This window comes from Bombus pascuorum, chromosome 5, assembly GCF_905332965.1.
Source record: "Bombus pascuorum chromosome 5, iyBomPasc1.1, whole genome shotgun sequence".
NCBI lineage: Eukaryota > Metazoa > Arthropoda > Insecta > Hymenoptera > Apidae > Bombus > Bombus pascuorum.
This window is the reverse complement of record NC_083492.1, coordinates 3,941,807-3,958,536: the sequence shown is the minus strand read 5'-3', so window position 1 is coordinate 3,958,536 and position 16,730 is coordinate 3,941,807. Positions and strand designations below refer to the sequence as shown.

General features: G+C 42.2%; 3 protein-coding genes across 9 annotated transcripts in view; 2 read left to right on the top strand and 1 right to left on the bottom strand.

Annotated features, from left to right (window-relative positions):
- Positions 1-2,256, top strand: part of LOC132906612 (chitin synthase chs-2) — a 33,988-nt gene extending 31,732 nt beyond the window's left edge. For 6 of the 7 annotated variants that reach the window (XM_060958930.1, XM_060958933.1, XM_060958934.1 and 3 more), the window contains 2 exons: positions 182-410; positions 945-2,256. In XM_060958930.1, coding sequence (XP_060814913.1) covers positions 182-410; positions 945-1,264 — 549 coding nt within the window. In that variant the 3' untranslated portion in view covers positions 1,265-2,256. The remainder of the gene's footprint in view (positions 1-181; positions 411-944) is intronic. The other variant, XM_060958931.1, reaches the window with a different exon arrangement.
- Positions 2,257-3,125: 869 nt separating this feature from the next.
- LOC132906639 (uncharacterized) lies at positions 3,126-4,422 on the bottom strand. Its single transcript, XM_060958988.1, has 4 exons — positions 4,086-4,422; positions 3,801-4,012; positions 3,439-3,542; positions 3,126-3,329 (listed from the first exon to the last, which is right to left on the bottom strand). Exons 1-4 carry the CDS (start codon positions 4,279-4,281, stop codon positions 3,149-3,151), a joined length of 693 nt encoding a protein of 230 aa, XP_060814971.1. The 5' UTR covers positions 4,282-4,422; the 3' UTR covers positions 3,126-3,148.
- A 467-nt stretch (positions 4,423-4,889) lies between these two features.
- LOC132907096 (mucin-2-like) lies at positions 4,890-16,727 on the top strand. Its single transcript, XM_060959853.1, has 3 exons — positions 4,890-5,009; positions 5,219-16,337; positions 16,471-16,727. Exons 1-3 carry the CDS (start codon positions 4,890-4,892, stop codon positions 16,725-16,727), a joined length of 11,496 nt encoding a protein of 3,831 aa, XP_060815836.1.
- Positions 16,728-16,730: the final 3 nt, after the last annotated feature.

Below are 16,730 nucleotides of genomic sequence, written 5' to 3'. Positions count from 1 at the left end.
ATTAGTAATAGTTCCTATACAATTTTCCATTTTATCTTTTTTTTTTATTCTCATTTTCATAATGTTACAGTTAAATAACGATTTGATAAAATCCCGAATAATTATGATACAACTTTTAATACAATTTGTGATTGTAATCGTAGTATAATCGTCTTTAAATCTTTTCTGTTTAATTCACCAGACCAAGGATTTATCGGAAGAAGCGTTATTATCAAAACACGCGGTGGAAATAGTCAGGGATTTGCAAAGATTAGATGGTATGGAGGGTGACTACGAGGAAGGTAGTGGTAGCGGTCCGGGAAGAAGGAAAACCATAAGAAATCTTGAAAAAAGCCGAAGAAAAACGCAGGCAATCAATACGCTTGATGTCGCTTTTAGACAGCGATTCTTCAGTATGTCAGAAGGCAATGGTGTGTAAGATGTTTGTGCGAAATTTTTGCATTTATCATAAGAAGCTGATGGATTGGAAATTTAAATCCCGAAATACTTTACGACCTTCTTATAAATACAAAGATGCGAGAAATGAAAAAGTAAACTAAGTACTTAATACTTAGTTTAATCGTTTGCGATCTGAAACTTCGTTTCATTAGTGCAAGGCCAAATTTAAATTAGAAAAAGAAACGAAGAAAAATGAAATTGTAATATAATAATTTATTTTAGTTTTCTTATTTTTTTGTTTCTTATTTCAAGTAAAACGTATCCAAATCTGGTCTTAAATGGAACGATATCTCAGTTTGTAATAGGTACATGAATATTTTTCGATTATGCGTATACTTTTGTTTACATACTTTTATATATGCAAATGTTATATATATTTTAATATTTCCACGTGTTTCCGTCTCTTCGGCAATTTTCAAATATGCTGTGTAATATATTAGGGGAATTATATTAGTAATGCCTCGATTTTAAGATGAGAATATTCGTTGATTAATGTTTCAATTTAGGTCTGCCGAGGAACATGTCGACTAGAAGATCTGCAAAGGCTTTTAAGGCATTCGAGGGGCGCAGGAACAGCATAATGGCGATGAGGAGGAAGTCGCAGATGCAAACGTTAGGAGCCAATAACATTTACGGTGTGGCAGGCAATCCTTTAGGGATACAAGGTCGTCCCTCGAGAAGCAGTCAGATTTCTGTAAAAGACGTGTTCGAAGGACACGCTGGTCACACGAATTCAGCCTATGAACCTGACGAAAATACCGGAAGTAGCCTCAGACTTCACAATCTAGGTCAGAGCACGTGGAGAGATGCGAATACCAATATTTAATTGAAACGAATGAACGTAATTCGAACAAATTCTTCACGGACGTACGTAATTGTTGGAAAATATTAAAACTGACGAATTTTTTTACTTTATATCCTTATATAAAAATATTTGTTAGATGATCAACGACGATAACCATCACATACGTTTCACGAGAAACGAGAAATGGCTACGCCTCCTTCGTTAAACATTACAAGCGATAAAATCGATTCCCATTTAAATTATAATATTATCACGCATTTAAGCGCTTCGTCTAGCAATTGTCTATTAATTATCTGACTCTATATGACGTAAGAGCGAATAGAAAAGTACGAAAAGACTGCCTCCGAGTAGACTAATTTATGATGAAGTGAAATGGAACAGGGCCGTCTTTAAACTCTCTATTTATTTATTCGAAGAAAAAAATGAACAAAGTTCCCTTCTTCTCTGAACTATAAAGAACAACGAAGAACAAAAGAAAAAAAATTATATAAGAATAGAAACTAGAAATTTAAATATAATAAGTTAGGGATTTTAATAGAATTAGATATAAATATTTGTTAAACTTGAACGAGTTAAAGACAGTCCTGAGGAAGAAAACGTTTTTTGTCTTCATTTTTATTCTTTTTATTTTATTTCTTTTTTTTTTATTCGCGCTTAGATATTTAAGATAAATGAACTGACCGGTTAATAACGATATTTGTTAGTACAGCTACTGCCGTACGATTATTAAACGGTTTTAGAGAATAATTCTCTGTTTAGGTATTAATTGAACGTAACAGCCCTGTTAGCTGATGTCGTATCAAACGAGTGTGACAGTAATCACAACGACGACAACGCTTACACTTCTTTCGTTCTTGTAAACGTGATATACCGCCGTTTATATAAATATACTTATTGTATTTAATAGATATACAATTCTTTTTGTACATATCGCGTGCGTACATGTAACGTTAAGCCTGTAGAAAAATCGTGTTGGTATAAACATAAACGAAATAAAGTTCGAACAATCAGCACTCAACTTCGAATTCATTTCATCCAATTGTTCTTCTTACATAGCGCAATTCTACATTCTTTCCTGTATTCTTCAATAAATTACATACTACATATATATGTATCTTTGGTTGGTGATTTAAAAGTGGAAGATGGATATGGGATAAATGAAATCATAAAAGTGTTCAAAATTATTGACCACATGACAAATTTTATTTCTTACGATAAAATAGATTTATCTTATAAAGTTTGCTAGCGTTTATACATTTCTAAAGTTATTCTCCAAGAGTTTAATAATGATTTCTTATAAAACACGAGGAACGATTAATCTGCTAGAATTTTGTATTCACGTCAGGTAACAATTTCAAATATACATAAAGTTCATAGAGAATATTTTACAATAATTAACGATTATGTTGAAAATATGAATAAAAATTGCCTGTTTTGAATTTCATTGAAAAAAATACTATTGTGTCTTAAAAAAAAATACGCGATTTCAAAGGCGTATACAGATAGTACGAGACAGATTTGGAACGAGTTCAGTCTCGCCTCGGGGCGAGCCCGATTTGTCGGGTTTTTTGGCAAGATTAAAGATGCTCACAGATTCTATCTCACTTCGTTTAGACGCATGTTGAACAACTTTATCGAAAATTTCCCCTCGCTTGCTCGCCTAGCGTACTTTATTCATGACGACACGAGGAAACTCGAGCAAGACAGCAGTCTCGCGGATGAATCTCGCGGGTTAGCTTCGTATTGTCTCTATATAACTTTGAAAAAATGATTAAACAGAAAGACAGAGGAATTATTAATTTCATATACAACGTAGCAACATTTTAAATAATTACAAGAAATATATACATTGCAATAAATGTATATGTAAATTAAGCAGAGAGCAACAGAGGGAAAGAAAGATTTTTATGACGTGCCAGCTTGTCGTAAAGCTTCCGTCATGCACATGACGTAAGTCGCCATCAAGTAATCGTTAATGGTACGTCGCATGGTCCATCCTTGATAAAATCCTTCCGGAGATAGCGCCCAATTCGCCAGGAGCAGAGGATAATTTGCTACTACAGCGTAATTATTACCCACCGTATACCTGAATATCATTTCGAGAACTTTGAATTAATTGTCAATTTATATACATTAAACAGTGTAATAATATAACTTATAATTAATTTGCAATTAGAGAAAACTGCTGCACTTACGCGAAACTTCCACCAAGAATTACCCAATTGAATATGTTAAGCCTTGATTCATAGGTTGCTTTCGTTTCACTTGAATTATCGTAGAAACGCGACATTTCCATTTCCTGGAATTAAAAATCCAACACATGGTTCGATCTTGAAATATACTTTATATATACCCTGCAATCTTTTATTTTAAAAAAGTGTCTTGAAGTTGAACGAAATTTGTCGAAATAAAAAATTAACACTACAGCATATATTTAAGATCATTGTATCTTTCAAGTAATCCATCGTGGAACCACAGTATAGAATTTTTCAAACGACGAGTTAATGCGAACCTTTAAATTGCTGAAGAAATTTCGCGTTATATTTTATGAAACTACCTCTGTCTGTTTCTTCTTTATTCTGTACAGTTTGAACAAGTCTAAAATTGATAAGCTAGTTACAACACAGACACCGAGCGCGTAATATCCATGACAGGAGTACAAAGAATAAATTAAGCCGGCCATGCTCAAGGTTCGAAAGATCTCGTCTATAACATTGAATCGTTCTTTGTTCCTTTCTTCCTCCAGCTGCATCATAAACGGATCGAACGCTGAAAAATACAAATTTATTGATTTTCGATTAATTGACTGTAAAACGATACACAAAGTTGATAAGCTACTTACTATAATCCTTAAAGAAAAGTTTGTACATAAGAACGATGAATGATCGAGAACCAATCATAGCGATACTGGCACAGGCACACGCAACATGTGTTAATAATTTCGAATACTGAGCGTAAGAGTATCTTATCAAGATGTAAATTGACGAACCACATGTTAGCGTTAGATTCGTGCACGAAAAAATGGACTCCAATATCATAGCATAGCTTGCATTAAATAGAAGCAAGAATTAATTGATACATCTGTACATATACTAATATATGGTACGGTTAAATATTTAAAAAAGTTCAAACACGATGAACGATGAAAAGTAGCAGAAATAATTGTCATTGACCGATGTCATTCGTATTGACATCGAAACACGATTGAAGGTAAATGTCACTTTTGTTTTTTATTATATAAGCTCTCTATTATTAACCTTAATTGCTCATTACTCGAATGAGAATAATTTAAATAGCAATAGAAAATTATTTCCTATTATCTCACATACCATTCAATATTTTATCGTTTGTTGAAAATCGCTACTACATATCGTATCATGGACTGTGTATTATTTTGAAAAGCGTATCGATACATGCAACGAAACTAATTTATTCAGAAATCGAAAATAATCGATGGCACACGCGGTCGAACTATACCATGACGAAATTACTTACAATACTACGTTCGCGTGACAGTTCGTTTGACACGATGATACGCGACAGGATTGATAAGCATGCGTTAGAAAAGTGCGAGAATATCAATGAACGTGCGTGATATGACGCTATGCAAAATATATTTCTCATTGTGATTTGTAAGTTGATTGCGATGTACATGACAATAGCAGGAGAGAAAGTACGTGCAACTGTCGACATCACTGAAAACATTGATAACCATCCCGTTTACAATAACAGTAACAATAGAGCTATTATAATGGAAGATAATACTGTAAGTACATGCAAAAAGTTTCGTCGAACAATTCAAAAGCGTTGCCATTAATAGTTAACGAAATAAAATGTTATAATTTTTTATTTGGTAATTTCGAGAATACTTAATACGTCACGATCATAACCAATTGGCAATCGCTGTTAAAGATTACTGTCACGATCGAATCGCTACTGTCATTAAGTATATTAATTATAGAATGTTGATTATAGAACGTTAATTTTTATGCTACGGAAACAGTGAAAATATTGCAAGAAGATATTATAGTAAATAACGAACGAATGAACTCGTATCATGCTGAGTGTACCGATTTATCAGCGATCCTCGAACAATGGCGGAGAAATATTAATTTACGGAACAATAGCAGTACAGTAGAAAAAAATTTCATTCGGATATCATCTAAGAACGATTTAGATTTAGTAAATATCGAAGAGACACGGTACAAATCGAAGTCTGTTCCTATGAAGGATCACGAAGTTAGTTATCCTTATCCTTTCACAGATTATATTCATCCCCGATTTTGCGCCGATTTTTCACCTATAAGTACTTATAGAAAGCCACACCATCGGCTTGTCAGGAATCTGAAATCAATTCCGGTTAATCATGAATCGAATTTAAGAGACGATCGTGAAAGAACAAAAAGGACAAGAAGATGGTTAAATTCGTTCTTTCGTGGCAAACGGAAAAAATTGAATCAGAGTTCTTCGATCGACGAATATTTTAAGTTAGAAGATCAATGGAATAAAACGCATTTATTGCCGAGATTGGTAGAAGCATCGCAGGCGCAACGAATTATCAATGAAACGACATCCGGCTCACCCTCCACAAGCCAAAATTTAAATCTGTATCAAATATTGAGATTACATTTGATTCCTAAGAAAACTACAGCTTTCGTTAAGAAAAGGAGAAAAAGGAATGTTAGAAATAGAAAAGACATAGGTGAGAAAACAACGAATGTTTATGAAAAAGAAATCCATGCGTATTCGGATATTGTGCAGCTGCTACATACGACCAAATCGGATATCGAGTCTCAGTTAACTTATAACACTGAACACCAAAGCGAAATAGATAGGTTACAGACAACTTTGAGCTGGTTAAATCAAATAGGAACAGCAACTGTGTCTATTTTAGATACGCATGTTGTGTATGAGGAAGAAAGTACTAAAGGGACTTCTAGGTGGCACGGATATGATGATTATATTGGAACAATGGCAATAACATCGAAAGAAACAATCAGCCTGTACGAATCACAAATAACTACACGTACAACGTCACATACGATAGAAAACATCCCCATTACCAGCATGACTACGATGCCGTCGCCAATGCTTGAAACAACTCCGACCAAATCCATTATTACTCCAACAACAATGTCGCCATCGACAACCATGGAAACTACTATGCATGAAATTACTGATATCACAATACTATTACCAACGACAACTACAACCTTCCAACCAACAACTATGAAAAAGACTACTACAGAAGAAACTATAATTGCGACGACATCGACACTTGAAACGACAACTATCACTCACGTAACTGTTAAAATGCCGTCACCAACGTCAGTGGAAACCACCACAAAAGAACAAACTGTTACAACGACACTCTTACACGACATAACAACTACCATTCCTTTATATACCACTGCCATAACGTTGCCAACGACAATGGCTAAAACCACTACGGAAGAAACTACTATTACTACAACGGTATCAACATCTATATTTCCCATTACCACGAAGTTTACAATGTCGCATTACAAAATTGTGGCAACCACTGTAAAAGACACTTCTATTACTACAGAACCAGTAACTGAAACAACATCTAGCTCTCCCATTACCACCATGTATACAATGTTACCACTCACATCTCTGGAAATGTTTGTGGAACAAGCTACTGTCGCTACGACACTGATTCCTGAAACGAAATATGTCTCTCCCATTACCACCACTTCCACAATGTTGCCTCCAATAACTATCAAAACTACTAGAGAAAAAGATACCGTTATTACAATACCCAAACCTGAAACAACTCGAACTCCAATTAAGACTTCAACTACACCGTTGCCGACAACAAATACGGAAACAACTGCGGAAGAATCTGCTGATACTACTACAGCAACCAGGCCCGAAATACCTACTATAATCGATACAACTACAATTACAGGGAAGCTACTAACAAGTGTAGACACCACAGCGTTAGAAACTACTGTGACTGCATCGCAGGCCACTGAGACAATAATTATCTCCCCTATTACAGACACTACTACAATGTCCCCTTCACTGTCTGTGGAAACAACTACTGAAGTAACTGCAGTTATTACAAAACCAGGAATTGAAACAACAACAACACCTACCACGACTACAGCCACACTGTCGCCTCCTACAATAGTGGAAACAATTGTGCAAGAAACTACTGTTTCTACAATAGCTACACAAGAAACAACTACCACTGTCGTCACGACTACAGCCATAACATCGCCTCCTACAACAGTGGAAAAAGCTACAGAGGGAACTGCTGTTACTACAGCAACCTGGACAGAGACACCTACCACAGCCGTCGTGACTAGAACAACACTGTCGCCTTCCACAATTGTGAAAACGACTGTGGAAGAAACAGATGTCTCTACAATAGCCACACCTCAAGCAAGTACAACTGCGGTCATGACTACAGCCACACCACCGCCTGCTCCAACTGTGAAAGACACTACAGTGTCTACAACACACACGCCAGAAAAAGCTACCACTCCCTTCGCGACTACGACCACACTATCAGCTTCCATAACTGTGGAAACAACTGTGGAAGAAATTACTGTTTCTACAATAGCCAGGCCAGGAACAACTACCACTCCCGTCACGACCACAGGGACACCGACGCCTCGAACAACTGTGGAAACTACTATGGAGGAAACTAATGCTATTAAAACACCCTCGATTGAGACAGCTACCACTCCCGTCACGACTACAGTCACACCATCGCTTCCGACAACTCTGAAAACAACTATAGAGGAAGCTGCTGTTACTACAAATCCGCGGTTTGAGATAGCTACAACTACCGTCGTGACTACAACTACGCTGTCTCCTCCGACAACTGAGGAAACAACTACAGAGGAAACAGTTGTTACTACATCACAGTGGATTGAGACAACTACCACACCTGTCACGACTACAACCACAACGCCGCCTCTTACAACTGTGGAAATAGCTACAGAGGAAACAGTTGTTACTACATCATCGTGGATTGAGACAACTACTGCTACCGTCATGACTACAACCACACTGTCGCCTCCCACAACTGTAGAAACTACTATGGAGGTAACTACTGTTATTGCAACACCCTGGATTGAGACATCTACCACTGCCGTCACGACTACAACCACACCGTTGCCTTTTACAAATGTGGAAACAACTGTAGAGGAAACAGTTGTTACTACAACACCGTGGATTGAGGCATCTATCACTCCCGTCATGACTACAACCACACCGCCGCCTGTTACAACTGTGGAAATAACTACAGAGGAAACAGTTGTTACTACATCATCGTGGATTGAGACAACTACCACTACCGTCACGACTACAACCACACCGTCGCCTCCCACAACAGTAGAAACTACTATGGAGGAAACTACTGTAATAAAATCACCGTGGATTGAAACAACTACCACTCCCGTCACGACTACAACCACACCGTCGCCTATTACAACTGTGGAAACAACTACAGAGGAAACAGTTCCTACTACATTACCGTGGATGGAGACAACCACCACTCACGTCACGACTACAACCACACCGCCGCCTCCTACAACTGTGGAAACAACTACAGAGGAAGAGGTTGTTATTACATCACCAAGGGTTGATACAACCACCACTCCCGTCTCGAGAACAGCCACACCGTTACCACTTACAACCGTGGAAACAACTGTAGAGGAATCAATTGTTACTACAGCACCGTGGAGTGTGACAACTGCCACTCCCGTAACCACTACAACCACACCGTCGTCTCTTACAACTGTGGAAACAACTGTAGAGGAAACAGTTGTTACTACATCACCGTGGTTTGAGACAACCTCCACTCCCCGCACGACTACAACCACACCGCCGCCTCCTACAACTGTGGAAACAACTACAGAGGAAGAGGTTGTTATTACATCACCAAGGGTTGATACAACCACCACTCCCGTCTCGAGAACAGCCACACCGTTACCACTTACAACCGTGGAAACAACTGTAGAGGAATCAATTGTTACTACAGCACCGTGGAGTGTGACAACTGCCACTCCCGTAACCACTACAACCACACCGTCGTCTCTTACAACTGTGGAAACAACTGTAGAGGAAACAGTTGTTACTACATCACCGTGGTTTGAGACAACCTCCACTCCCCGCACGACTACAACCACACCGCCGCCTCTTACAACTGTGGAAACAACTACGGTGGAAACAGTTGTTACTACATCACCGAGGATTGAGACAACCACCACTCCCGTCATGACTACAACCACACCGCCGCCTCTTACAACTGTGGAAACGACTACAGAGGAAACAGTTGTTGCTACAACACCGTGGGTTGAGACAGCTACCGCTCCGGTCACGACTACAAGCACACCATCGCCTCTTACAACCGTGGAAACAACTACAGAGGAAACAGTTGTTACCACATCACCGTGGGTTGAGACAACTACCACTCCCGTCGCGATGACCACTACACCGTCGCCTCTTACAACTGTGGAAACAACTACGGTGGAAACAGTTGTTGCTACAACACCGAGGATTGAGACAACCACCACTCCCGTCATGACTACAACCACACCGCCGCCTCTTACAACTGCGGAAACAACTACAGAGGAAACAGTTGTTACTACATCACCGAGGATTGAGACAACCACCACTGCCGTCGTGACTACAACCACACCGCCGCCTCTTACAACTGCGGAAACAACTTCAGAGGAAACTGTTGTTACTACAACACCGTGGGTTGAGACAACTACCACTCCCGTCGCGATGACCACTACACCGTCGCCTCTTACAACTGTGGAAACAACTACGGTGGAAACAGTTGTTGCTACAACACCGAGGATTGAGACAACCACCACTCCCGTTACGACTACAACCACATCGTCGCCTCTTACAACTGTGGAAACAACTACAGAGGAAACTGTTGTTGCTACAACACCGTGGGTTGAGACAGCTACCGCTCCGGTCACGACTACAAGCACACCATCGCCTTTTACAACCGTGGAAACAACTGTAGTGGAAACACTTGTTACTACAATACGGTGGGTTGAGACAACTGCCACTACCGTAATGACTACAACCACACCACTGCCTCTTACAACTGTGGAAACAACTACAGAGGAAACTGTTGTTACTACATCATCGTCGATTGAGACAACCACCACTCCCTTCTCGACTACAGCCACACCGTTAACAATTACAACCTTGGAAACAACTGTAGTGGAAACAGTTGTTACAACATCACCGAGGATTGAGACAACCACCACACCCGTCATGACTACAACCACACCGCCGCCTCTTACAACTGCGGAAACAACTTCAGAGGAAACTGTTGTTACTACAATACCGCGGGTTGAGACAACTACCACTCCCGTTACGACTACAACCACACCGTCGCCTCTTACAACTGTGGAAACAACTACAGAGGAAACTGTTGTTACTACAACACCGTGGGTTGAGACAACTACCACTCCCGTCGCGATGACCACTACACCGTCGCCTCTTACAACTGTGGAAACAACTACGGTGGAAACAGTTGTTGCTACAACACCGAGGATTGAGACAACCACCACTCCCGTCATGACTACAACCACACCGCCGCCTCTTACAACTGCGGAAACAACTACAGTGGAAACAGTTGTTACTACATCACCGAGGATTGAGACAACCACCACTGCCGTCGTGACTACAACCACACCGCCGCATCTTACAACTGCGGAAACAACTTCAGAGGAAACTGTTGTTATTACAATACCGCGGGTTGAGACAACTACCACTCCCGTTACGACTACAACCACATCGTCGCCTCTTACAACTGTGGAAACAACTACAGAGGAAACTGTTGTTGCTACAACACCGTGGGTTGAGACAGCTACCGCTCCGGTCACGACTACAAGCACACCATCGCCTTTTACAACCGTGGAAACAACTTCAGAGGAAACTGTTGTTATTACAATACCGCGGGTTGAGACAACTACCACTCCCGTTACGACTACAACCACATCGTCGCCTCTTACAACTGTGGAAACAACTACAGAGGAAACTGTTGTTACTACATCATCGTCGATTGAGACAACCACCACTCCCTTCTCGACTACAGCCACACCGTTAACACTTACAACCTTGGAAACAACTGTAGTGGAAACAGTTGTTACAACATCACCGAGGATTGAGACAACCACCACTCCCGTCATGACTACAACCACACCGCCGCCTCTTACAACTGCGGAAACAACTTCAGAGGAAACTGTTGTTACTACAATACCGCGGGTTGAGACAACTACCACTCCCGTTACGACTACAACCACACCGTCGCCTCTTACAACTGTGGAAACAACTACAGAGGAAACTGTTGTTACTACAATACCGTGGGTTGAGACAACTATCACTCCCGTCGCGAGTACAACTACACCGTCGCCTCTTACAACTGTGGAAACGACTACAGGGGAAACAGTTGTTGCTACAACACCGTGGGTTGAGACAGCTACCGCTCCGGTCACGACTACAAGCACACCATCGCTTTTTACAACCGTGGAAACAACTGTAGTGGAAACACTTGTTACTACAATACGGTGGGTTGAGACAACTGCCACTACCGTAATGACTACAACCACACCGCTGCCTCTCACAACTGTGGAAACAACTACAGAGGAAACTGTTGTTACAACATCACCGTGGATTGAGACAACTACCACTCCGGTCGCGATGACCACTACACCGTCGCCTCTTACAACTGTGGAAACAACTACGGTGGAAACAGTTGTTACTACATCACCGAGGATTGAGACAACCACCACTCCCGTCATGACTACAACCACACCGCCGCCTCTTACAACTGTGGAAACGACTGTAGAGGAAACAGTTGTTACTACAATAGCGCGGGTTGAGACAACTACCACTCACGTTACTACTACAACCACACCGTCGCCTCTTACAACTGTGGAAACTACTACAGAGGAAACAGTTGTTACTACAACACCATGGATTGAGACAGCTACTGCTCCCGTCACAACTACAACCACTCCGTCGCCTCTTATAACTGTGGAAACTACTACAGAGGAAACAGTTGTTACTACAACACCATGGATTGAGACAGCTACTGCTCCCGTCACGACTACAACCACTCCGTCGCCTCTTACAACTGTGGAGGCTACTACAGAGGAAACTGTTGTTACAACATCACCGTGGATTGAGACAACTACCACTCCGGTCGCGATGACCACTACACCGTCGCCTCTTACAACTGTGGAAACAACTACGGTGGAAACACTTGTTACTACAATACGGTGGGTTGAGACAACCACCACTCCCGTCATGACTACAACCACACCGCCGCCTCTTACAACTGTGGAAACAACTACAGAGGAAAAAGTTGTTGCTACAACACCGTGGGTTGAGACAACTACCACTCCCGTCGCGATGACCACTACACCGTCGCCTCTTACAACTGTGGAAACAACTACGGTGGAAACAGTTGTTGCTACAACACCGAGGATTGAGACAACCACCACTCCCGTCATGACTACAACCACACCGCCGCCTCTTACAACTGCGGAAACAACTTCAGAGGAAACTGTTGTTACTACAATACCGCGGGTTGAGACAACTACCACTCCCGTTACGACTACAACCACATCGTCGCCTCTTACAACTGTGGAAACAACTACAGAGGAAACTGTTGTTACTACAATACCGTGGGTTGAGACAACTATCACACCCGTCGCGAGTACAACTATACCGTCGCCTCTTACAACTGTGGAAACGACTACAGGGGAAACAGTTGTTACTACAACACCATGGATTGAGACAGCTACTGCTCCCGTCACGACTACAACCACTCCGTCGCCTCTTACAACTGTGGAAACAACTACGGTGGAAACAGTTGTTACTACATCACCGAGGATTGAGACAACCACCACTCCCGTCATGACTACAACCACACCGCCGCCTCTTACAACTGTGGAAACGACTACAGAGGAAACAGTTGTTGCTACAACACCGTGGGTTGAGACAGCTACCGCTCCGGTCACGACTACAAGCACACCATCGCCTCTTACAACCGTGGAAACAACTACAGAGGAAACAGTTGTTACCACATCACCGTGGATTGAGACAACCACCACTCCCGTCATGACTACAACCACACCGCCGCCTCTTACAACTGTGGAGGCTACTACAGAGGAAACTGTTGTTACAACATCACCGTGGATTGAGACAACTACCACTCCGGTCGCGATGACCACTACACCGTCGCCTCTTACAACTGTGGAAACAACTACGGTGGAAACACTTGTTACTACAATACGGTGGGTTGAGACAACCACCACTCCCGTCATGACTACAACCACACCGCCGCCTCTTACAACTGTGGAAACAACTACAGAGGAAACAGTTGTTGCTACAACACCGTGGGTTGAGACAACTACCACTCCCGTCGCGATGACCACTACACCGTCGCCTCTTACAACTGTGGAAACAACTACGGTGGAAACAGTTGTTGCTACAACACCGAGGATTGAGACAACCACCACTCCCGTCATGACTACAACCACACCGCCGCCTCTTACAACTGCGGAAACAACTTCAGAGGAAACTGTTGTTACTACAATACCGCGGGTTGAGACAACTACCACTCCCGTTACGACTACAACCACATCGTCGCCTCTTACAACTGTGGAAACAACTACAGAGGAAACTGTTGTTACTACAATACCGTGGGTTGAGACAACTATCACTCCCGTCGCGAGTACAACTACACCGTCGCCTCTTACAACTGTGGAAACGACTACAGGGGAAACAGTTGTTGCAACAACACCGTGGGTTGAGACAGCTACCGCTCCCGTCGCGATGACCACTACACCGTCGCCTCTTACAACTGTGGAAACAACTACGGTGGAAACAGTTGTTACTACATCACCGAGGATTGAGACAACCACCACTCCCGTCATGACTACAACCACACCGCCGCCTCTTACAACTGTGGAAACGACTGTAGAGGAAACAGTTGTTACTACAATAGCGCGGGTTGAGACAACTACCACTCACGTTACTACTACAACCACACCGTCGCCTCTTACAACTGTGGAAACTACTACAGAGGAAACAGTTGTTACTACAACACCATGGATTGAGACAGCTACTGCTCCCGTCACGACTACAACCACTCCGTCGCCTCTTACAACTGTGGAAACAACTACGGTGGAAACAGTTGTTACTACATCACCGAGGATTGAGACAACCACCACTCCCGTCATGACTACAACCACACCGCCGCCTCTTACAACTGTGGAAACGACTACAGAGGAAACAGTTGTTGCTACAACACCGTGGGTTGAGACAGCTACCGCTCCGGTCACGACTACAAGCACACCATCGCCTCTTACAACCGTGGAAACAACTACAGAGGAAACAGTTGTTACCACATCACCGTGGATTGAGACAACCACCACTCCCGTCATGACTACAACCACACCGCCGCCTCTTACAACTGTGGCAACTACTATGGAGGAAACTACTGTTATTGCAACACCCTGGATTGAAACAACTACCACTCCCGTCACGACTACAACCACACCGCCGCCTCTTGCAACTGTGGAAACAACTACAGAGGAAACAGTTGTTACTACATCACCGTGGATTGAGACATCTATCGCTCCTGTCACGACTACAACTATTCTGTCGCCTCCCACAACTGTGGAAACTACTATGGAGGAAACTACTGTTATTGCAACACCCTGGTTTGAAACAACTACCACTCCCGTCACGACTACAACCACACCGTCGCCTCTTGCAACTGTGGAAACAACTACAGAGGAAACAGTTGTTACCACATCACCGTGGATTGAGACAACCACCACTCCCTCCTCGACTACAGCCACACCGTTGTCTCTTACAACTGTGGAAACAACTGTAGAAGAAACAGTTGTTACTACATCACCGTGGATTGGGACAACCACCACTCCCTTCTCGACTACAGCCACACCGTTGTCTCTTACAACTGTGGAAACGACTGTAGAGGAAACAGTTGTTACTACATCACCGTGGATTGAGACAACTACCACTCCCGTCGCGAGTACAACTACACCGTCGCCTCTTACAACTGTGGAAACGACTGTAGAGGAAACAGTTGTTGCTACAACACCGTGGAGTGAGACAACCACCACTCCCGTCGCGAGTACAACTACACCGTCGCCTCTTACAACTGTGGAAACGACTGTAGAGGAAACAGTTGTTGCTACAACACCGTGGAGTGAGACAACCACCACTCCCGTCACGACTACAACCACACCGTCGCCTCTTGCAACTGTGGAAACAACTGTAGAAGAAACAGTTGTTACTACATCACCGTGGATTGGGAAAACCACCACTCCCGTCTCGACTACAGCCACACCGTTGTCTCTTACAACTGTGGAAACAACTACAGAGGAAACTGTTGTTACTACATCACCGTGGATTGAGACTACTACCACTCCCGTCGCGATGACAACTACACCGTCGCCTCTTACAACTGTGGAAACAACTACAGAGGAAACTGTTGTTACTACATCACCGTGGATTGAGACAACTACCACTCCCGTCGCGAGTACAACTACACCGTCGCCTCTTACAACTGTGGAAACGACTGTAGAGGAAACAGTTGTTGCTACAACACCGTGGAGTGAGACAACCACCACTCCCGTCACGACTACAACCACACCGTCGCCTCTTACAGCTTTAGAAACAACTATAGAGGAAACAGTTATTACTACAACACCGTGGATTGAGACAGCTACTTCTCCCGTTACGACTACAACCATACCGTCGCCTCCCACAACTGTAGAAACTACTATGGAGGAGACTACTGTGATTACAACACCTTGGATTGAGACATCTACCACTCCTGTCACGACTACAACCACACCGTCGCCTCCTACAACTGTGGAAACAACTATAGAGGAAACTGCTGTTACTACAACTCCGCTGTTTGAGACAGCTACCTCTCCCGTCATAACTGTAACCACACTATCACCTCCGACATATGTGGGAATAACTACGATAGAAACTGTTGTTACTGCTACACCTGTTCCCGAAACAACTACTACTATAATAATTACTGGTATATTTGTAATAACATCTTTTCGTTTGTACAACTTTCGAAAGGAGTGCTTCTGAAGTTCTAATTGAATTTTCAGTTTCTGCCACTGCGGCATTTATTACTGAGATCTTAATTTCATTGTTTCCTATAACAGTGACGACAATAACTGCACCCGATACATCAACTATAGAGTTTACTACTGAAAGTGTTACATCCGTTATGGAAATACCACTAACGACGGAAACATTGTTAGAATTTACCACAGAACTGTATGCCGTCACTTCCGAGATTTCTGTATTTCCATCTACCACGATTTTTACTCTTCCTTCATTGTCGACTGCATCAGAAGTTATAACATTATTCACTACAACTGAAATAGTAAGTTGGAAAAGAATTTTATTTTCCTCCTAAGAC